Raw genomic sequence first — 22,397 nt, forward strand, 5'->3', positions numbered from 1 at the left:
AGTGCTATTTGACTGGATTTTAATGTGAGCAAATAAAATTGCATATATACTGTAGCGTTTTGTTAAAAGACTTTCATCAGCCTTTTTCATGTGCTTACCATTTTAAATAAATGCATTAAATATAAGCTAAATATAAGAGTAAACCATGCAGATAATATATGGAGAAAGTGCAGTATGTCAGAAATACATATTCGGCCCTGAAATTCCCCTTTGTTCTGAATACAGGTCTCCTGGTGAGTATTCTCCTCTGAAGTTTCATTTCTGTCCTTCAGCATGACATAACTTTAAGCCCAAGGATGTACTGTACAGTATCTGGCCACTCTGCTGTGGGTGTGAGCTATTATATAGACATTTAAGATAGATAGATAATACTTTATTAATCCCGTAGGGAAATTGATGAAATTCTTCATTCTTATCTTACGAACACAGTACTAAAAAAAATGTGTAAGCGATCTGTTTTCGGATTTAGAAAAAAATGTGACAAACGTTCATTTGAAGCACGCGCTCTTTGTGAATCTTTCTCTTTTCCTTAGTGCATATGTAAATAAAATGATTGTTCAAAGCAAAACGTTTCCTTATTTAAACTCACGGGGGTACTGTTGCATGTTTTTTCATCGTCCCTTTAACCTGAAGCCAGGTAAGTTCTGGAGTGAAAGGCTTGATGATATCTGCATAGTCACACAACCTCCTAGAAATACAAATGGGTCAAAAACAGGTGTACAGAAGTATCAGAGGTGGGAATTGTATCCAACATTTTCCTCCACACTCATCCCCGAATTGCTAAATATTTGGATTGTCAAAAAAAAAACCCGGCATTTCGGGAATTGTTAGAGAAAACATGGGTTTTCGACAAAACCAATACAACAGAACATTTTGTAGTCAACATCAGACGTTTCAGAAACAAACTACACAAAACACGTGAAAAGGGGAACGGACATGAAACGCGTTTTCACAGGAGCAGGTAAGGATCACAGAAACCAGATTAACTGCGACCATGCAGCCCGGAGACCAGGCCCAGAGCTCTCGCGTAGTTTGGAGCCCGGGTGGGTGGGGACAGTGAAGCAAGCTTGCCTGAATTTCACACAACAGACGAGATGAAAGCGGTTATATCGGAGCAATAAGCACGTACGAAAGACCAAAAAAAAACCGCCGACACTGGTAAATACCTGATGCATGAATGCTATTTTTTTAATTTTGTTCACACGCACTACTGCTCCGTACCCTGCAAGAGTGGTCGTTAGATGCGGGTTGTAGAAACGCTGGGAAAAGTAACGTTTTGTATTGCTGCAATTATCGCCTGCTTGAAGAAAATGCTGTAACAATTCAGCTGCAGTGTGATAAGGGGGAGATCCTGTAATAGTGAAATACTAGGTAAGAACCGCTTGTCTGCGCTTTGCCTACATACAAACGTGCTTTGTCTTGTACTGTTTTGCTATGTCGGTAAGTTTTCGCACGCTTTTTTTAGCAGGTTTTAAGCAGTGTTTTGAGAAATAATAACCGAAGGTTAACGTTAATTCATGCTCAGGAACAACGTGTTAAGTAGTTGTGACGACGTATCGTTGGTGAGGTAAAGTTGGCTTGACGTTTGATATGTATTTTTTGTTGAACTCTTTTTTTTTTGGTTTGCGGTGTGGTTTATATATTTTCAAACTTGCGTCCCTGCAGTTGTTCATATCTGCAGTTTAGGAACTGTGTCCATCGTGCTGAAAACAGCGTTTGCAAGAGCTGTGTGAGGCACGGTGCTGCCACATTGCACAGCCGGCTGGCGTCGTCACTTACCGGTGCTTTAAATGCAAATATACATTTACCTCCTCATTGCTTGAAACGGATTGTTTCATTCATGCTGACGAGAGTTATGTTTAATTTGGATGTTTGGTGTAGTTTTTCGTTGCAGAGCTTTGAACCGAGGTGTCAATGATACGTTGTGTCACTGACTTGTTGCTGTTTGGTCGTTTTCTGATTCCTGATGAAGTAGGCGTAAATTAATACTGCGGCGTGATGTCGGTAAGGCTTATATAGCCTGATGAAGATTGCATTTTATCTCTATAGTACCTGTTCATTTTATTTATCATGAAAAGGGCAGAACCATTCTTTTGGGGTACGAGATTACGGGTCATGCGTCTATAGTTTATAAACTGCTGTTGATTTTGTGATTGCTTTACATCTGATGGATTTGCTTGAAGATACATGGGATTTATTTATGAGATCTGAGCTACCGTAATTAATCTCCCGTTTCTAGACGATTATTAAGTATGACTCCCACAGAATTAAGTTTTCTGTGATCTGTGAAGCAGTGAAGTACTATCTTCTGGCACATTACAGTTTATTAATGAATGGGTCTGAAATGATAGCCCTTCAATCAAATAGTTCAACTTTTTTTTTACGGTTCGTGTCCAGACAACGCTAGTTGCAGTTGACCTTTACAGGAAAAGTAATATAAGAAGTCTTGGAAATGGGCAAAAAAAGTTTTAAAATAATCCTGAAGGGGGTATTCTTTGTAAAATTCCCCTTTTCGGAAGAGGTTTCTAGTTGGAGAGACTTTTGATCTTGGATAGCCAGTGTATGTCTTGACATAGATGGAGCAGATAGTTCCCTATACTGTATGTCAAAGAACATTTTATAAACGCCATTGTGTAAAAAGGCAGGTAGGTGATTACCTTGGCTCTTGTGTTCCCTCCTCTTTTTTTAGGAAATTCATAGTTTCCCGATTCTAAATAAATTAATTTGATCCGCGTAAGGTTAAATCAGTGAAATATTTTAGGGACTTAATCCTCCAAGTGAAATGGCATAGAAATTGAGGTTTCCTTGCATGTAGCTCTGTTTTCATCAGCTGTAACCGAGACTCTGAAAGGAGGCAGAATGCTCTGTACTGGAATGCAGGTTCTTGTTTTAATCCAGTTCCAGATTAGCAAAAAGTTTTGTTTGATCAACAGATATTCTAAATGATACTACAGTAACAAAATGTGAAGCTCAAAGTATAGCAGACACTAGCCCATCCTTATTTGTCCAGATCCTCGCGTGTGAAAGTACCATTAGAAGGCTGTGAGGAAATGTATGTGAACATAACAGATCTCTGTTTTTGTGCTCATTTTCATCTTATTTTAACTGCTGGGGTTTTAAAATGGTGCGAAAGGCCCACACTGGCCAGAAAGGAAACATGAAATTCACATACAACTGTAGATTGATTTTTTTCTGTTTTTCTTTTATTGATCTGCATTGGTAGAGCACTTTAAAGCAGAAATGATAAACATGGTTAATTTAACGTATACAGGAGGAGAGTAGGAGTGCATTTTTGTTATGTAGTGGAGTATTTTGACCAACTATGTAGAAGTTGAAGCTTAATCTGTTTGGCAGTTATTGGGACAGCTGCCCACCACCTGTTTCTCTGTCTTACTAAGCGATACAGAGGAGGAATTATTTCCTTATTTTGTGGGTTGAGATTAGGATAATCATTTCCCCCCTTGATTATCTAAATTGGATCCACTATCATCAATCTTGCTTACCAAATGAAACAGTCTGTCAGTTCAAACATCCGCACAGTGCTTAGTCGAAGGGCTGAGATCAATGCTGTCCTTTCAGAAATACCTGCTCAGCCATTTTTCTGCCAGTACTACAATAAAGATCTTCGAACTGTGGAGTACTATATCGAATAATAAATAAAATAAAACAATATTTAGCTTTGTTGGTAAGTTTATATTTTGCCTAGTATGCATCTTCTAAATTGCTAGTTGGAAATTGTTACACTAGTGCATGAGGATGGCGTTTTTGCCAAAAATGATAAAATGTATATGATATATGTATGTTATGTAATTATCTAACATTTGTGAATGTTAGGAAGTTGTAAAAACTTGGTATAAGGTTTGTATACCATTGCTTGCAAGTAAAAGGATGTATAGAGCCATCTTGAAAATGACTTCATTTGGGTTTAAATCTAATAAGACTCTAGTGGTGATTTAGGTTTATAGACTTTCTGGAAGAAAAGGCATTTGTCTAGTTCACTTGTATGTGTAAGAATGAATGTAAAATTTTATTACCAGATTTGGATATTAAATGTATTGTGCTTAGTAAGTTGACCTCTTCTCATTTGCAAGCTTTGTGTTCTTATATACATTGTGTGATCAGCTGTATTTGGAACTGAAGTTGCTTCCTCTTGCATGTGAGAAGATCTTCTCAGTAGATCAGGTCTGGTTTCAGGCTGGGTGAAAAGAGAAAGTCAAAAAGCAAATCAGTACACAGTCTGATGCTGTCCAGGTATTTAAAATCAGTGACAAGAATTCATTACTATTTCCAGGGAAGGAGAAAAATGTCTGCAAAACTTAGAAATATTTCATTAAGATATTGACTGTATTGCTAAAACAAATCACAAGAGAACTGTCGAAAAAACCGATAGGGAGAAAAACAATCTATTCAGATCAAATCGCAAAAAGCTTAATAGATGATGTTTGCAGATTATCCGTATTAGGTTATACATTAGAAGCAACGGCCACTGGAGGCTGTTAAGGCGTCTATTTATAACTTGACACCACGGGTGGTGGTTAGTTAATAGGATTTTTGGTGGTGGTGAAGTCCACATTCTCACCCGGGGTGTAATTAGTCATGTTTGGGGCTTCCACACAGTCGGTGGTCGGGAGGTGGGTAGCAGTCTGGGGAGGAGTGCTTTGGTTATAAAACTAACAAGATCTCTGCAGTAAAGCCTCCTACACGTGTAACTCGTGTACATCATGTGTTTTTAATGTGCTCAGATCTCCGTGATGGGTTCTAGCTCAGGTGGTGGGGGAAGTCCAGGGTGGGTTAAAGCCATCTTTGTCATCCCTTGTGTCCTCTTATATCGCAATGTGTTCAACTGATCTAGGATCCTCCCTTGCTCTTTTTGTTTCCTACAGCCACCTACAGCCTTTTCCAGTATGGTCGCATTAAATTGGGTGTACTTTTACGGTGCCTGAGCTTGGCTAAGGTGCCTGTGCTCTGAAGTTACCATCTGTGGGATTATGGCCAAACGCCTCTAAATCAGAGGTAACCTGTATATGTAAAACGAAAGACCATCTTCTGTCTGTGGTTGCTCTTTAAAATGAGCAGCAACGTGCATCTAAAAACATTGCTGTTTTGTTAACAGCATTTCTGTTTCTTTTAATTGCTTATTTTTAGATAATCCTGCTGCAGTGGCCTTGAAGTGAAGCAAGGCTTTAAAGATCTGCCCGCAAAATTCTGAAACTGGATTAGCTGTCTAACGTTTGTCAGTATTGTTTATATGTACAGTGATGTGAAACAGAAATTACATCCTCTTAAGATTCTGTGGTTTTATATTTTAAGACATTCACTATCTGACCTTCACCAGGTCCTCACAACAGATAAATCTAACCTCATGTGACGGATAACGCACACAAATTTTACTTTGTCATTATTTATTGAACAAAGAAATCAGCCAATATTCAGTAGGGTTATGGGAAAAAGTAAGTGCGCCCCATGATTCATAACGTGTAACCCCCTTTAGCAACATAACATCGTCTGGTAGGAATTCTGTCCAAGTATTCTGCACAGTACTTTAAAGTGAATGGAGTAATTAACTGCCATAACCATGCAGTTGTGTTCTTTATACACTTTGGTACACTTAAGGTAATAGTGAGGAATATTAGGTGAACTCCCACAACTCCCAGGTGAGTTACGAGCTCATTCTGGACAGCATGGGGACCCTCTGGTCACCTGACAACTGCGCTTTGCTGCTGTTTTCCAGAACAACGCTCTTCCTCATCACATGGCGATCCTTCAGCTCCCTAACTGGTGGCAGGGCCACGCTGTTCTGACAGAAGACAGATGCGCTCCGCCACTCCATCGCTCTGGTGCCTGTGCAGACAGCTTGATGAACAGCACTGTTTGGGCTGGTGGGCAGGGAAAGAGCTGCTGGCTTCCAGCTTTGCTTCAGTCTCGGAGGACCCAGTGTAATTATTTCCCTATGCAAAAACTAGAAATATTCCAAACCCCACGATCTAGAGCTTAGCCAATGTGCAAATTCGATACTAAAGAAGTAAAAAAAAAAATACTTAGCCCATGAACTCCCTTTGCTGGTCCTGGAGAACCACAGTCCAGCAGGCCTTATACTTTACCCTTCAGATCATCAGTGTGTGAAAACTAATCATTTTGATTGGTTTGTCCCAGGTGATCAATTGGTTCAGTTTAGTCAGCATTAGAGAGGTGTGGTCACAGGGGGTTGATAATTTAATGTCAAATGGTTTCTTAACTAAGCAAATCGCTTCTTGTGTGGTCAAAACGAAATTGTCCCAAGTGTTAGAAATTGATGATTAAATGTTAATATGACCCTCAGATTTACCGCCTTCCTTCTTGTATCAATAGCTGATTGATTTCTGACCGGAGAGTCTCTGTTTGCAATGGGTAAGAGAGCCAGGTGACTGCCTGGGAGAGGGACATGAGCTTCAGTACTAGAACCAGCCTGCGTTGCTCAGCTCCGAGGTGAGGCGCGGGGATCTCTGATCGAACCTGACAGGAAACAATTGCGGCAGAAATTAAAATAACATGATGGGGGGCACTTGATGAGAAAGTGATGAGCTTGGCAATAAAATGCGTTGAATTGGACAGCATATAAAGTACCTCGTCATAACGAATGACTTTCTTGCTGAAAAATGATTCGATGAGGCTCAGCGCGCCGTGGCGGAGACCGGACTAGCTGGGATGTGAGCGGAATAGCGTGCAGCCACATTTTCAGCCTGATTAATATGCATTAAAATTTCAAGCTCTCTAATGTGTTGCACATTTATGGAGTGCTAATCATCTGCGGAGGATTCCCAAAGTGCACCGTCTCCTAGCTGGAGCCCTGAGCGCAGGGAGGGTGACTGCAGCGCGGCACTCCGTCTCCAGAGGGCGTCGCACCCGGAGGAAAACATGCTTTCTGCCAGCAGCTCCCAGCAGCCTCAGCCACAGCAGCTCGTGTCCCTGCTGGGAGCTTGAGAGCGTGAGCCAGACGTGCCTGAATTTGCACTGTGCTTCCTACCTCCAGTCAGACAGCAGCGCATATGCAACACACGCCCTCCGTAAAGAAAGATCTAATACAGCCATCCCATCGTTTTATGAACATATAGTTTGTGAGTTTGGGCTGTGACAAAGCATGCATTTTCATTCCTATTTTTCGTAGTTGTGAAGAGAGTTTCCCTGCTATTAAGGTGCATGCTTTGTAGCCGAACTGAAGATGCCTTCCTTACAGCCTGACCTCCCACCATACAGGTCCTCAGTATGTGTGCGTTCCTAGCGGTTAACAAGATAAAAAAACCCTGTATGGGGGCAAATAGGGTGATTGTAAAGCAACAACAGTGCTCTTAGTCTGATGAGTCAGGGTGCTGTTAGGGTAAAAGCAAGTAATGCTGGGGGATTTTCTAAACCTTCCGAACGAATTCAGAGGTTCAACACGTTAAGGAAGGAGAATTTCATTTTCCTTTTTCCCTCTTAACGGACACTTTTTGAGGAAGGGATTACATTTGTAAGTCAAGGGAGAGGTGTGATGAGACAGTTACCCCAGTGGGGCAGCTGAAATCCAGGGAGGATGGGAAAGGCCAGGTGTCGGTCTAGGGTGCCTAACGTGCTTTACATCACGCCGCCTTTTTAAACAACTCTCATGTCAGCTCAATTAATATTATTTCTCTGCCTCATAGGTATTTCAGCATTATTTATGCTCTAAATTGAGTATAAAACACAGCTTGTTATTTCTTACACATCAGAATGGTAAGTGCCTGACTGAAGATATAGTGTGGCGTTTAAACCCTAACGATATCCTGTGTACTGCTGATGCTTTGTCAAGTCCCCAGAAGAGGTGAAACAGCTGATGTATGCACACATAGGCTCATTTCATTTATGTTACTTTAAAAACAAACATTTTCCACTGTTTCTTTTTGATGTATGTTTATTTGTATTCATATGGCTTGGTTAGCTCAAATCGTTAAAATCTTGGCATTAAGGCTGCAAAACATTTTTAGGCTGTTGAGCACTATGTTAATTTATTTAATAGCCACTAGGTGGCAATATATTATTTAGCACATTCTGGTTTTTCTCTGAACAGCTACAGTACATCTAAGGTTATACAGAAGGGTAGTTAGAAATAAAACAATAATAATTGGATGTTATCTTGAAAGCAAACGTTATACACCTTAATGTTATTTAATTTTGACTGCCTATATATATATTTATGTAGTGATACACAATTTGGAATTTGGAACAATTGGACATCTTGCAAAAATAGTCCTACAGTAAGTACTGAGATACGCAGTAGTATTTAATGGAAACCTCTGCTTACAGACTGTTCTGTGTTTGCAGTTAATGCTGTACATGCCTTGAGCAATCTGTCTTATAACGTCAGTAACTTGTCGTATGTATTTGCCAGCATACATACTCGTCTCTCGGTCTGTGTGATTGCAGTCACCCTTTCTCTTCTGTGCAGCTCGTTTCATGTCATGTGGACTGAAGGCCAGTGTAAAATTTCATTTAAATGTTCATTTAAAATAAATGGCTCTTCTTCTCATGAGGAGTAGTTAAATACATTAATTTCTCCAAATGCAATGTCATTTATTGTCATATGACAGGATGCATCCTATGATAATGCATAACTCATTCAAACTGGGCTCCTGTGAAGAAATCTTAATTTTCAGTATTTTCCCTTTGTGTAGGGACATTATTCTGTTGAAAACGTATCTCATCAACCACAATTTTTCTTTTTGAGAGCTTTACAGAAGGTTAGGAACAGAAATTGGAAACAGCACAGAAAAGATCATATTCTTTTGGGAAATGTACTTTGAATGTACTCTGTGTATTTTGTGTGCTCCCCAGCGAGATGATTCCAAACATTCACATATTTAAGTGTACTGTAGGCAAGCACCACTTTGTACTGTTACTCTGTCCTAGATGATATTTCAGATTTTATTTAACATTCTTCTCAAGTGCGCTTTTTGGTCAACTGTTTTGCTTTAGTACCCAGTCATGGCATTTTACTCCCTTAAAGAAACAGAATCTGGTTGTGAAGCCAGTTACCTCACTTGGTTCTCCTGTCCTGGGTCTTGTTCATGTTGCCTGCAGTCTTCAGTTTGTGAGGGGGAATGTACAGTACACTGCGTTACAAGGAGGAAGAGTAAAACACTGGTAGAAACTGGCACCCATGTTTTGCAAAAATATTTTATTTACATTTCTTTTCTTTCTAAGATTTCACAGATATTCACAGGAGTCCAAGTAATTCTGAATGCTAATTTGTCTGTGTAGATGTCTAGATGTATAGTCTTCAGAATTTCAGGAACACTATCACATGGTGGCAGTGCTTTGTGAAAGCAGCACTCTTCATCTGGCAATCAAGATATTTTTACACTGGGCTGTTGGGTTTAACAGTGTAGCCTTTGAACGTATTAAGTAATGTTATTTTTTCAGCTTTGTAACTGATGTATGATCTTCAGTGTTTGATTGCTTTACAGTGCGTAATAAATTATTGAAGAACCTTTTGCTTTTTATTCAATAACATGGCGCTGTGATAGTGCCACAGTTTGTAAGCTTATCTTACCGATGCATTAGCAACTCAAGTAAAGTCTATCGATCTCAGCCCATCAAAGTGCCTTAGAAATCTGATGACATCTGGCCTTTTTTATTATTTTATTTGACTTTTATTTTCCTTTTTTTATCACTTTACTCTCAAGAAGTTCTCACATTTTGAGACGTAGTACAATTGTGCATACACACCTTTTTCTAGGCTGAAATGAAATCCTTTTTACTGTGGAAGAAAGCAGTAGGTGATGAGCACTAGGTGTATGAAAAATTAAAAAGCACAGGTTTCTTTGTTTTGGAATATCATGTTCCTTTTCAATAAAGTCGGCTTTGTTGCCTGACCTTTTGTCTTTTCAGTGTCCGTTGAAGCATGAACACAATTAAACAAAAAGTAAAATAACTGCAACATGAAGGCTGGGTATTTCCTAAGATAAAGCTCTCAGGTGTGGTACTCTGAATCAATTTGTGGTTGTGAGGTTTCTTTTTGCTGTAGAATTTATTTGTTTTTGTGTTCTCTAAAGGCATTTACTTTAGTCAGCGCTCTTTTTCGTTATTTATAGTCAATGTAGCAGACTGCAGAAAAATTGTGAGAATGGTATAGAGCAGGAGACCTGACTTTAGACTGGTGGGTGGAACTCAAGGGAGGAAAAATTAATACTGGTGGATTGTTAATTGCAGCTTACTTAAATTTACATACTGCAACTTTCAAATTATCTAAACATTTCAGTCCTTTGCTAATTTTAGCGAGCATCTTTTGTCATTGATTTTTGTGTGTTTAAGATTTGGAAGTAAGAAAAACATCACTAAATATATTCATATCCAACAGTAGTGGGACAGCAAAGTCAAAAGTGATATTTTTACTTTATGGTTTATTTACTTAAATTATTTTAGTTTCAGTTATGTTTTGTTTCATGCAAAAATAAAAAGATGTATGTTCTGCTTATCTAATTAATATCATGAACACCAAAACAAATTGCTTGGCTGTAAAGAAAAAGTTTTGAATTTGCGGTCCCATCATTTTTTCAGGGCTGTGTATCTCCACTTAAAAATTTGGAAGAGTTGGAGAAGAGCGTCTTAATACTTGTGATACTTGTGTAAGTGTGTGTGTGTGCCTGGCTGCATCAGTGTGCACTACCTGCAGAAGAGGATTGTAGGTTAATTCCACAGTAAAAGTTAGAAAGGAAAATTACTTTTCGGCTTTTGACACCTGAAAAAGGCTCAACAGTTTCTTTCTGCGTTTCGCAGAGTGGTTAACCTTTATTTGTTCCTTCAGTGTGTAAATAATTCCTCTGTTAGGTAATATAGTTCAAAATCAGCCTTTTCAATTACAATACTTAAAAAAATGGAATATTTACATTGTTTTCCGTTTCTCTTGGGGGGGAGCTGCATTTTATTTTGGAGAAACACAAGGTAAGATTTAGAGACAGTTTCTGCACTGTTGGGCAATTCTTAAACGACAAAAGACATTAGTAAAACCTCAACATACTATACATTTGTAGTCGATTCTTAAAGGAGTATTATACTTCTTTAGGTAGATCCCGCAAATTCTGTAACCCTGTGTGTCAGTGTGATGTACAGTTATGGTAGTGACCTTTCCTGTTATGTTTGTACTGCAGTCAGTGAGCCACTCCCAGCCTGGGTGTGACACTTACAATATCTTCTTTGCTCATCACAGAATTCTTACAATGATATACTATTTATGAGATAAAACATTTTTCACTCTAGGATACATCTGGTTTGGAAAAGCATGTTTGTCTTGTTTAATGCAGTGATGAATGTTTTACATGGATCTTGGGTGCAGGCACACCTTCTAGTGACTAGCATTGTTCAAGTACCTCCTCAACCATGTCTTTAATGATACTACAGCAGCTCTCTTCCATAAGCTAGGACTTTGCCTCAGGAAACATCAAGGAACTGATGTCTCCAATCCCCTCAGGCTGTAGCAGATCTCATCACAGGATATGGGCTGTTCTTCACTTTTGTTAGCAGGTTTGTGATGACTTGGTTAGCAATACCTGCCCCAGAAGCAGTTGCTTATCAAAGGACATTTGATTTAGCAGAGGAATCAACACATCTCCCTTCATTTTTTTATGATTTGTCATCTGTTTAGCAATCTGTGCTGCCATTAAAGGCATGGGGGGTATAAGAGATCTGTCAGTGGCCCAGGAATGACCCACTCAGACTGAATTCACTCTTTCTAAAGTATAAATTTAACCACGGCTAATTCCAGTGGTGCAGAATATATTACATGGCATGATGGACATTTCTTTGTGAACTGGGTTCACTTGCATTATCTTTTTGCACATTTTCAGGAAGAGACTGAAAGTTGCCACATATTCTCCTTGAGTCAATATTTTTGTACATTTGTGTAGTGATGTGTTGATTTATTCAAGAACATACGATTGTATTCCAGTTAATTATTGCATGGTAGAAAAGAAGGTCAGGCAATACTGGGCTTAAAACTTCAAAAGACGTTTTTGTATCATTGCTGTTGTGACTCTTCTAGAATATTGAATGCTGTTCAGAAGGTCATGAAGATGATCATGAAACAGAGGTTTTAGATCATAATCTGCTATAATCTCGGTACATCAGAGTTTACTCTGTGCATTTTCTAACCACTTTACCTGAATCGGTTTTAAAAAAAAATAAGGGAATATGTTGTTGAAAGGAGCTGAGATGTCAACTAGGTGAAATATAGAGAAAAAATCTTTAATTGACAAAACAAAATGATAAAATAATACCAGTCGTGTCCCGTAATGAAAATCTGCACTGTAGCTGCCTTCCTTCTTAAAGAGGCTTCTGAGGGGTAAAATTACTCTCAAGAAATCTGGATCTGTGATGGATTCTTAGACCCCTTCCAGGGTTGTAGTTTGGGTCACTGGAGCGCAGAGAATTAACTGAGTCGCGGCAGCGAGAGCTTTATAGTTCATTCTGGAAGGGAAGAATTGTTTCACTTTCCTGTGTGCAGATTTATCAGTCTTAATGTTTCAATAAATCAGTTTTCCCAATGAAGTGCTTTTTAAAAAATTATATAAACTCTAACAATTTAAGCTTACCTTCATGTATTTATCAACCAAAAAGCTATAGTGTTTTTCTTAGGTTTTTTTTGCACCCTACATCTGTTCACATGTGATAAAGGTGTTAATCTAAATGCTAATGAGCTCGCTTCTAAAGCATTCAAACGGTGAACTTAAATATAAAATATACTGTGATTGTGCCACGTGTGCTGTCAGTCAGAGTGATTAATTAAAGGTACTTAAGAACCGAGCTGTTCCGATGCGATATTTAATCACTAGCTAATGTTCTTTGTTTATTGTGACACAGCTGCTGAGTGGTTTTATCCTTGTTTACTGTAACAGATTTCCATGCCTCTCCACATGAAAAAGGAATTGGGCTCTGAATATTTAAAATTTTCGCATAAAATTAAATTGCCAAAGAGGCTGCTTTTTGCCGTTCAAAGACGCTGTTCTGAACGTATGTTGCCAAGTCACAGGGTTCAGCAGCCCTGCTGCCAGGCTCTCGGGTGGACCTAGCGGCTCCTCTCGCAGAGCCGGGAGAGACACGGACGCCGTCGTGTGGGCTGTAACCTGCCGGCTCCCGTTGGGGTGGCGGCTGCAGCGAGAGGGCACTGTGGCCGGTCGCCCCGCAAGTAAGCTGACGGACTGAGACGAGGCAGCCGGGGCGCCAGGACTGCCGTGACCAGCGAGCACGATCTGAGCGCTGCAGGGGGAGGGGGAGGCAGAGCAGGAGAGGCTTGGAGAAGGATCTGGCAGTGCAGGCTGCGCCTGAGCGCTCTCCTTCACTCACCTTGGGTTTAGCGGAACCGAATCCGTCTGGTCCAGCTGTGCAGAGGGCTGGACTGGAGCCCAGCCGCTCGGAGCTGTGCGGCACAGCCTGCAGTAGATGCGCTGTGTGTGAACACAAATGGGCAGATGCTCTTGATTAACATGCTGCTCTGGTGAGTATTTTTATTTGTAGTTCGTCGCACGTGTGGCTGGTGGTGTGTGCGTTTTTCATTTCACCTTAAAATTGCTATTTTTTTAAATGTGTTTCCAGAAGTAGACTTAATTTTGCAGTGTTCCCTCTGTAAACTGACGGCACCTATTGCTTGCCATGTTAAAGTCTGAAGACCGTTTTCGTCGTTTTAATGCTTTTGCAGTTTTGGCACTTAAATTTGTTTATGCTTTGTTAGTCTGGGTAAGTTTGGTGTCATTGTGGACATTCTAATAGGTTGTGATATTGTGTGTTTTTCTCCCGACAAAACTCAGCATGCTGATTGGAGAAATGAAATGAATATTTCAAGATTCAAATAAGACTCAGTATGGGTCCTAAATAGTCCTGTAAATAGTAATGATATATTTGGATCAGTAAGGTTTGCTAAATAAAATTATTCAGAGAAGGTGTGCTTTTATACAATATATTGAAATATAAGCAATACCCCTTTCTCACAAATCAGTTTTTTTTCCACTGAGTAGAATATGAATGTCGGAAATATTCCCAGTGTCATAGAGGAGATGTCTCAAACCTTTGTATCTGAAAGAGTTGCATCAGTCTTACAACTGAAATTAATCTCTCAGATTGGTTTTAGAGAGATGCAATTTCAAAGAAAGCATGCAAACAGTTAGTACAATATACTAAAAAAAAAAAATTCCAACGCATCTCATTTTCCCCACGACTACACTATGTGCTGGAGTGCACAGACGCAAACCATTATGCTTGTTTTTCACACCCATATGATCAATTTAAAGAACAAAAAAAGTTGTTGTTTTTTAGTTGATGAACCTGTTAATAGTTTTTTGTTTTCAAAGAAAGCACTCTCTTATGTACTCTGACCATATAGAAAGTCTGCATTTCCACAGAGAGGTTTGTACTCGGTAGCGTTAGGATTCCCTGCAGAGCAGGGCGGACCACACAACACTTTCCTACGCAGTGCATCTCATTCCACCTCAAGCTCATTGGATTTGAATTTGTATTCTGGCTCAGCTTGGGGATTCCCAGGCCTTTACCAGGCTGGCCCTGAATGTGGCTCCAACACACAAGAGTGGCGATTGCATTTTTAAAGATTCTGATTAATGTGAATCAGATCGTGCTGAATAACAAGCTGGGTTTGTTCTTGCCTTTGATAAATAATATTGTCTTCCATGCGTTGTGTTCTGTAGATTCAATTTATCTGCTATCTCCAAACAGTTTCAGCATTCATTTGTGCGTTAATTATCCGTGACATCTTAGAAAGGCATTTGCAACAACTTAGATGGCATGCTGATTCTGTTACTGTTGGATACCCCTTTGCTTGTTCAGGAAATTAAGATGATTAATTAAGTCATTGCTAAAATGAGAGGCTGCTCAGAGTGTAGATTTGTTCAAAGGTGCCTTTTAACGTGGAAGATGTGGCCAAGACGCAGGCCATTCTGCCACCTTTTCATTACCAAAGATCTAACACCTTTACACCCTTTGTTGATAATGTATTTTAACAGATACTTTTTCACCTTTTCCTTTTCTTTTTTTGTGATTGTTGTTATAGTTATTTGCAGTGTTGCGTCCTTCACATATAGAGCACCAAAAGAAACATCACTAATAAATTCACAAGGTTGTCCAAAAAATGAGAATCTTTTTTTTTTTCTAGAAACATTTTGTTGCACAGACATAAGGTAGATGAACACACGAAGCTCAGAAATGTTTGTTTCCAGCTCGGCTGGGGTTGATGACCAGAGCCCCTGTAGTCACGAGCTAGTGCTGTCTGTGGCTGCCACTGGAAGCGATCCCAGCTGCACGTCTGCAGTTCATACTTTGCACCAGGTTGAAGATTAAGGGGGGGAAAATGAGTGGACAATCGTGTGAAGCAGGGAAAAACTCCAGTAACCCCTTTATTTATCGACGGTCAACAATCGTGTTCTGTTTCTTTGGTTAATTGTTCTTCTCGAGGAGATGCCCGCTGAATCGGTCTCTGAAAGAGTTTCAGCCGCTCGGGGTGTCTTTCTAAATCTGTTCTCCGTTCTGTGCGACAGGCCTGGCGATCGGCTGAAAGGATGAGCGTGCCGCCCCTGGAGCTGTCCGCCAGCCGGCTGTGATGCGCGGGCCGGGCTGCAGGATGAACGTGGCGGCGGTGCTGAACGGGCTGCTGGTGTCGGTTCTGGCGGCGGTGCTGTGGAAGTACGCCAGGCTGCGAGAGCACGCGGCTGTGGTGGAGGAGGAGCTGCAGCTGAGCCGCCAGTCCCAGGAGCTCTCCCAGGCCCGGATCGACTACCACGCGGCGCTGCGGGCCTTGCAGGAGGACGGCACCCGCATGGTGTGCTCGGGCAAGATGCACACCGACCGTCTGTGCCGCTTCGACTACCTCTGCTACTCCACGGAGGCGGAGGAGTTCGTCTTCTTCCACAGTAACGCCTCCGTTATGCTTCCAAACCTGGGCTCAAGGAGGTTCCAGCCTGCCCTCCTGGACCTCTCTTCTGTGGAAGATCACAACACCCAGTATTTTAACTTCCTTGAGCTGCCAGCAGCTGCCCTCAAGTTCATGCCCAAGCCGGTGTTTGTTCCTGACGTGGCGCTAATCCTGAACCGCTTCAACCCGGACAATTTGATGCACATCTTCCATGACGACCTGCTTCCCATCTTCTACACCATGAGTCAGTACTCCGATCTGGACGATGAAGCCCGTTTAGTTTTCATGGAGGGCTGGAATGAAGGAACGCATTTTGACCTGTACCGGCTGCTAAGCAATAAGCAGCCTCTTCTGAAGGAGCAACTGAAGAACTTCGGCAAACTCCTGTGCTTCACTAAGTCCTATGTAGGGTTGTCAAAAATAACCACCTGGTACCAGTATGGCTTTGTTCAACCTCAGGGCCCCAAAGCAAATATATTAGTGTCAGGAACAGAAATCCGACAGTTCACCAGGTTTTTTATGGATAAACTCAACATTACTAGGGAAGGAGTCTCTGAAAATGAGGAGTACATTGTGGTGTTTAGCCGTACCATCAATAGACTTATCATTAATGAGGCAGAACTCATTTTAACTTTTGCCCAGGAGTTTCAAATGAAGACGATCGTAGTGTCTTTAGACGAGCACTCCTTTGCAGATATAGTGCAGATAATTAGTCGAGCATCCATGCTTGTCAGTATTCATGGTGCCCAACTAGTGACCTCGCTCTTTCTGCCCCGCGGTGCTGTAGTGGTCGAGCTCTTCCCTTACGCTGTGAACCCAGAGCACTACACGCCCTATAAAACTCTAGCATCCTTGCCAGGCATGGATCTTCAGTATGTGGCCTGGCAGAACACCAAAGAAGAGAATTCAGTTGCTTTTCCAGACAGGCCCTGGGACCAAGGTGGCATAGCTCACCTGGAACAAGAAGAGCAGGAGCGCATCCTGAAAAGCAAGGAAGTGCCTCGCCACCTGTGCTGCCGCAACCCGGAGTGGCTGTTCCGAATATACCAGGACACGAAGGTGGACATCCCTTCGCTCCTGGAAGTCCTAAGGCAGACCGTCAAGTCTAAACCTGCTCTGAAGAAAGCGAAGCCAGCCAGCACTGTTCATCCTGGTAGAGTGAGGGAACCCCGGTGTCAGGCATCTGTTCAAGGATCCAACGAGGCCAAGCTGACGGTGTCCTGGCAGATTCCCTGGAATCTCAAATACCTGAAAGTCAGGGAGGTCCAATACGAAGTGTGGATACAGGAGCAAGGGGAAAACACCTATATGCCTTACATTCTTCCACACCAGAATTATACCTTTTCCGAGAACATAAAGCCTTTTACCACATATTTAGTGTGGATACGCTGCATTTTCAACAAAACTCTTTTAGGCCCGTTTGCAGATGTCTTGGCATGTAGAACCTGATGTGAGTTTACAGAGGTTGACGAGAGGAAAGTGCCCGCCTCTTCCTGACAATCAGTGATGCCGGCAGAAAACATTACTTCCATTATGAAGTTGGAGATGCTGCCATCTGATTTTGTTGTCCTGATTTAGCTGGCTCAAAACATGTTTCCTTGTTCCCAAGAAATAATTTCTTGTTGTTGTGATAGTGACATTTTTTACGCCCAAAATGCTGTGTAATTCAGTTTTATTTTCTAGGGCTTGGTTCAGTGGAATGAAACCAAAATGAGGAGGAACAATTTAAAGGGAAGAGAAAAGTATATAAAGTTCATGCAGAATATATAGTGGATGCTACACTTGAAGACACCGTTCATTGCAGTAGACTCTTTTAAAAGTGCTAACAAATCTAAGGTTCTCCTTAATTAATATGAAATATTTTACAAGGAATTAATTTATTAAAAATGTATGTGTATATGACTCCATAATGTTTAGTTTAATTACTAACTGTTCTAGATACTAAATAAGTTATTTTTTAAAGGTGCATTGTGTCAATGTAATGCATTTTCCTGTAAATCAGTTTTAATGTGGTCAAAGTACAACATGATATTTTCTGTGTTGTGTGATTTATTATATCTGTATTATAATATGAAATTTCCATTAATGATCACCGTGCAAGTGTATACTAAGCTTTGGAACCAGTAATTTTTAGAAACTGCTGTATCATAGTTTTGTTAATCATATTGCCTTCATTCCTTCAGACAGGTACATATGTAACATTTTATAGTACTTTAAAAGACATAGCCAAAACCATGATGGAAAACCAAAGTGTGTATTAAAACTACTGTTGATTATACTGTTCAAACATCACCTCTGTGTTTTTAACTCAAATTGCTCTTTGTGTCTTTACCCTCTCTAAGCTGTTGTCATTGTTTAATCTTATTTGCACTAGGTTCTTGATTGTGGTCTTCTAAAGAAATGTGATTTTTTTTTAATTAAAGGTTGTATTAAGAAAATAGATCTAAAGAAAGTTTGTCTTGTTCTTAAAAGGTTATGCTTAAAGATTTGGAACAGTTAAATCTCGTTAGTGCTTGAAGATGGACACGAAGTCACTGGAGATCCCTTTCTGTCACAGTATCGTCAGAGTAGCGCTTCCTGAAAAGAGAAGAAGAGGCAGGAATGGAACAGAAAGGTCAGTAAGAGTTTCATAACTCACATTTGTCTCCATGGAGTAAGAAAAAGAAAAGTAATCAGAAAAATGCTTAATTGTGACTGATACTTTTTCGTTTCTATCACTGTTCTGCGTGCTCAAGGAAACTGAATGTTTGTTTTGCCTCTCAAATACATACGCAGATCAGTAAAGCTGACCAGTAAAGGAAGCTGCTGACATTTCACTAGAGCAGGAACTCCTGTCGCGCTTCCTAATGTACAATAAGATGTCACACATGGAAGTGTGGGAACCAGAATTTAAATGCTTGTAAACAACAATAATGTTTGTTTTTAGGACTTGTTAGAATCTTTTTTTCACCAGTGAATGTTGGCTTAAAACAACCAGCAATTATGTGAACCTCCACCACAGTTTTACTGAGCTCTGATATGTCACGGTTACAGGAGGGTGTGTCCAGAGGGAGTATGTGGACGATAGAGGGAGCTCAACATGGAGACGAACCACCGCATTGCTGTTACAGGGGCTGTAGTCCTCAAAACATCCATGACGTACAGGATTTTTTTACGTTTTAAAATGTCTGTGGCAGGTAGTACTGGTATTTTTGTCGGTTGAAAGATTGGTGGATTCTGCACCTGTTCATCGTAAGTGTAGACGTGTACTGGCATGCTCTATGAGGTGTATCGAGTCATTTCTGTACGTCCTGTAAGATTGTCTTCAGTCTGAGTAATGTTGAATTTTAATGTTTACCTATGAATTGAAGGCCGCTGGAGGTTTTTTCTTCATTAATCAAACGGATTGGAAACAGTTTTAGTCTGGAAGAACAGGGCTCAAAAGACATTTGCCCTTAATTACAGGTTAAGTAATATGATCTGCAAGGGGACCTTATGCAAACAGTTGCAAATGTATTTTCTTTAGTACCAGTGTGAACGCTCACATAGTGTTTGCAGTACAAGGAGAAGGAGGCTGAATAAACATCAGATACTTGCTGAAGTATCGTTCTGCATGTAAGTGCAGCCTTATTTTGAAATCAGAATATTTAATTCCCATAGTTCGCATCCTTACAAGAGAGATTTTATCTTTTTTTTTATTATTTTTGAATTGAGTTATTCATTGGAATCTCCATGCACACATTAGGTTTTTGTGATACAATCATTATAGCTACTTAAAATTACATTAATTTGTAATTCCCCAAACCAAGCTCAGAGGAGTGCTATCATAATGCGTGCATTTCTAATTTGGAAAATGGCAAAGATTTAATATGTCCTACATTACAGTGCAGATGATGAAATTCTTGAAGCTTTATGTGGTTTACATTTACTGCAGGATGACCTAATTCTGAGGGTTTTCTCAAGTCTTGTTTTCATGTGCCTTGCTTCATTTTCAGTGCATTAAATGCCTTCCTAGACGATATGCAGTTTAGCAGTAGATACTGTATTAATGTGGGTTATTCTTTGTGAATAAGTACAAGAAGATGCCTACAGTTCTCCATATGTGGAGTAATAACTCTGTGCTGGTGTCCATTTCAAAGCGTGATGGATTGTTTTGATTCCCTGGACTGTGAAGAACTTGTATTGGACTTCAGTTGAGTTACTCGGGAGCAGCAGAATTTCTCATTACTTGGTGAAGATGCATATGATGTCTTGTTTTATCTGTTATTTCACTGTTTTCTGTTAATCATTATTGCCAAAACACCACACACAGAAGTAATATATTCAAACTAATCATATGACTAATTAGAAAAATACTTCAGTGTGAATCCAAACTATATACCTCCTAGCCCTTAATTCCCATTTAACTGCTGGTTTCTACATTACAACAATTTTCTATAATGTGTTTTTTCAGAAGCACAGCTATTGCGTTAGAGCAGAGATGGCTGTACTTCCAAGAGGCTCAACCAGAGGCGTGTTCCAGGTCTCTCGGAGCAGGCTGGCAAGTTCGTGCTTGGCTCGGTTCCCCAGACTGCTGTCAGGCTGGGATCGGTCAGTTAGAGCTGGGCTGTGTCTGGTTCCAGAAATCATTGCAATGTCCCCCAGTGCACTCAGGCTTCAGGATGACATCCGAGAGGCTCAGAAGCTCCTGTACACGTCTGGGTGTGTGAGAGGATGTGGCTCAATGAGCTGGCAGGTAGGAGGAGCGTTACTGTGCTGTATTCCCCTGTCTGGGCACAGATGTGATCACTGTCAGCCAAAAGGTAAAGAGACAATTAGCGGGTCTAAACTGGGTGGGTGTATAATTGGGAAATAATTGGCGATTCTGAAGAGAAGGATTCTGTGGATTATGGAAGGCACCAATATGAAAAATACATTTGGACGAAGATAAGCTCGATGGGGTTTTACTGAAGGGAGATAAAGAGGAGTGATCTTAGCCAGTCCATCCCTGGGCGCACATACACACAAGCACAGAGGGGCAAATTACAGTTCCCAGTCAACCAGCATGTCTTTGGGTTGTGGACTGAATGTGGAGCCCTAGAGGAAACTCTGGACACTGGGAGAATGAGCAAACTGGCCCAAGCACTGAAAATCAAAGGTTGAAGGTACTGATGTTCATGCAAGTTTAATAATGTGAAAATTTTTGGCTTTTTAAATAAAACAGCTTTATAGCAAAATGTCACTGGAAAGCCTACAAATAGCAAATATTGGAAAAAGGTTATTACGTTAAAGATAATATACACGTGTTAGTTTTTTATATATCTTGATTATATGGTCAGCATAAGAGATTGAGGTTGTGTTTTATATTATTCAATTTCTTGGAAAGGTCACTACATAACACAAACATTTTTTAATTGGATTTAATTTTTTTTGTTTTCACTTCAGGTATGATTTTCATAGTTATTTCTTGTACAATACAGTGTAACGCTGCTGTGCTGTAAACACCTAAGACACAGGGCAGGAAAGTTTTCACACATAAAACATCGTTTCTCTTTTGAGCTTGGAAAAAACAAACCGTAAATAGAAGTGTACATACAATACAAGCATGTTGTCATGAATTATACATGCATGGAGCGTAACATTTTTTTAAAACTTACTATTTATCTGGAATTCTGTGGGCTTTTTGAAAGTTTTAGCTTTTCAATTAAACATGATACTCTTTCTTGGCAAAGCTGCACAGTTAAGTTAATGGTATTCTTGTGCTCACAGTGATGGAGAATTCTGTATCTTTCTACTTCAGTGCATTTCTTCTTCAGGGAAAATGTCTGATATAGATTAGTTTTAGGGTAAAGCAGTACAGTTTTACAAATCTGTAGATCTCTTAATTAAACCTTGCCTTGATTTAAAAAAAAAAAGGTAAACCCACGTTCACAATATCGGAAACACAATTTTGGGTGTCCTTCTTCCAGTCTTAATTTATTGTTTCTCGGCAATTTAATACTGAATTTCTCAGTCCTCATGTGCATTCATAATTGAATCAGGAATTAAATATTAGATTTGGGTTGATATGTTATTTACAAATTTCCTTTCCATTCAATCAGAATATCTTATCTACGAGGCAGCTGCTCTGTTATGTCCATTAGGTATCAAACTTATTATTTAAACTTATTAAAGTCCTTACATTCGTGATGTATAAACGTTCTTATACATTACTTACACACCTCCATGAGTAATGTTATATGTATTTTGATGACTGTTCTATAAATGGTCATTTCAAAAAGGTAAAAAAAAGCAAACTTGTGGTTAAACAGGAGCTTGCAGCCCTGAAGATTAAAAAAGGTTGGAAAGAATTCTCAGTTTCAAACGTCCCTCAGTCCCCACAGGCTCGTCAGTCCTTGCTCAGAGGGCTGTTTTCTGCAAGGTTAGCTCTGAAGATGGGATCCTGGCTGACAGCCCCAGCTGGGCTTGAACCACAGTAATTAATGGGATGTCTCTTCCCATGCGGAAATGGTGCCGGAGCCATGTCAGCCTCTTT

The 22,397-nt window shown here is 40.2% G+C and overlaps 1 protein-coding gene and 1 long non-coding RNA gene across 6 annotated transcripts; both read left to right on the forward strand.

Moving 5' to 3' along the window:
- Positions 1–828: 828 nt before the first annotated feature.
- pomgnt2 (protein O-linked mannose N-acetylglucosaminyltransferase 2 (beta 1,4-)) lies at positions 829–18,356 on the forward strand. Of its 5 annotated transcripts, XM_088602240.1 has the most exons (3): positions 1,026–1,371; positions 5,732–5,936; positions 15,531–18,356. In XM_088602240.1, the coding sequence occupies exon 3, from the start codon at positions 15,593–15,595 to the stop codon at positions 17,351–17,353; it is 1,761 nt and encodes a 586-aa protein (XP_088458366.1). In that variant the 5' UTR covers positions 1,026–1,371; positions 5,732–5,936; positions 15,531–15,592; the 3' UTR covers positions 17,354–18,356. The 5 variants fall into 5 exon arrangements, with proteins under 5 accessions (XP_088458370.1, XP_088458366.1, XP_088458365.1 ...); XM_088602244.1 differs by lacking the exons at positions 1,026–1,371; positions 5,732–5,936 and adding an exon at positions 829–961; XM_088602239.1 differs by lacking the exon at positions 5,732–5,936.
- A 458-nt stretch (positions 18,357–18,814) lies between these two features.
- On the forward strand, positions 18,815–21,593 carry LOC148651634 (uncharacterized). Its single transcript, XR_015925800.1, has 2 exons — positions 18,815–19,135; positions 20,337–21,593. It is a non-coding gene; the product is annotated as an uncharacterized LOC148651634 (long non-coding RNA).
- Positions 21,594–22,397: the final 804 nt, after the last annotated feature.

Source organism: Lepisosteus platostomus, chromosome 12 (assembly GCF_059453375.1).
Source record: "Lepisosteus platostomus isolate fLepPlt1 chromosome 12, fLepPlt1.hap1, whole genome shotgun sequence".
In the NCBI taxonomy this organism is placed as follows: Eukaryota; Metazoa; Chordata; class Actinopteri; order Semionotiformes; family Lepisosteidae; genus Lepisosteus; species Lepisosteus platostomus.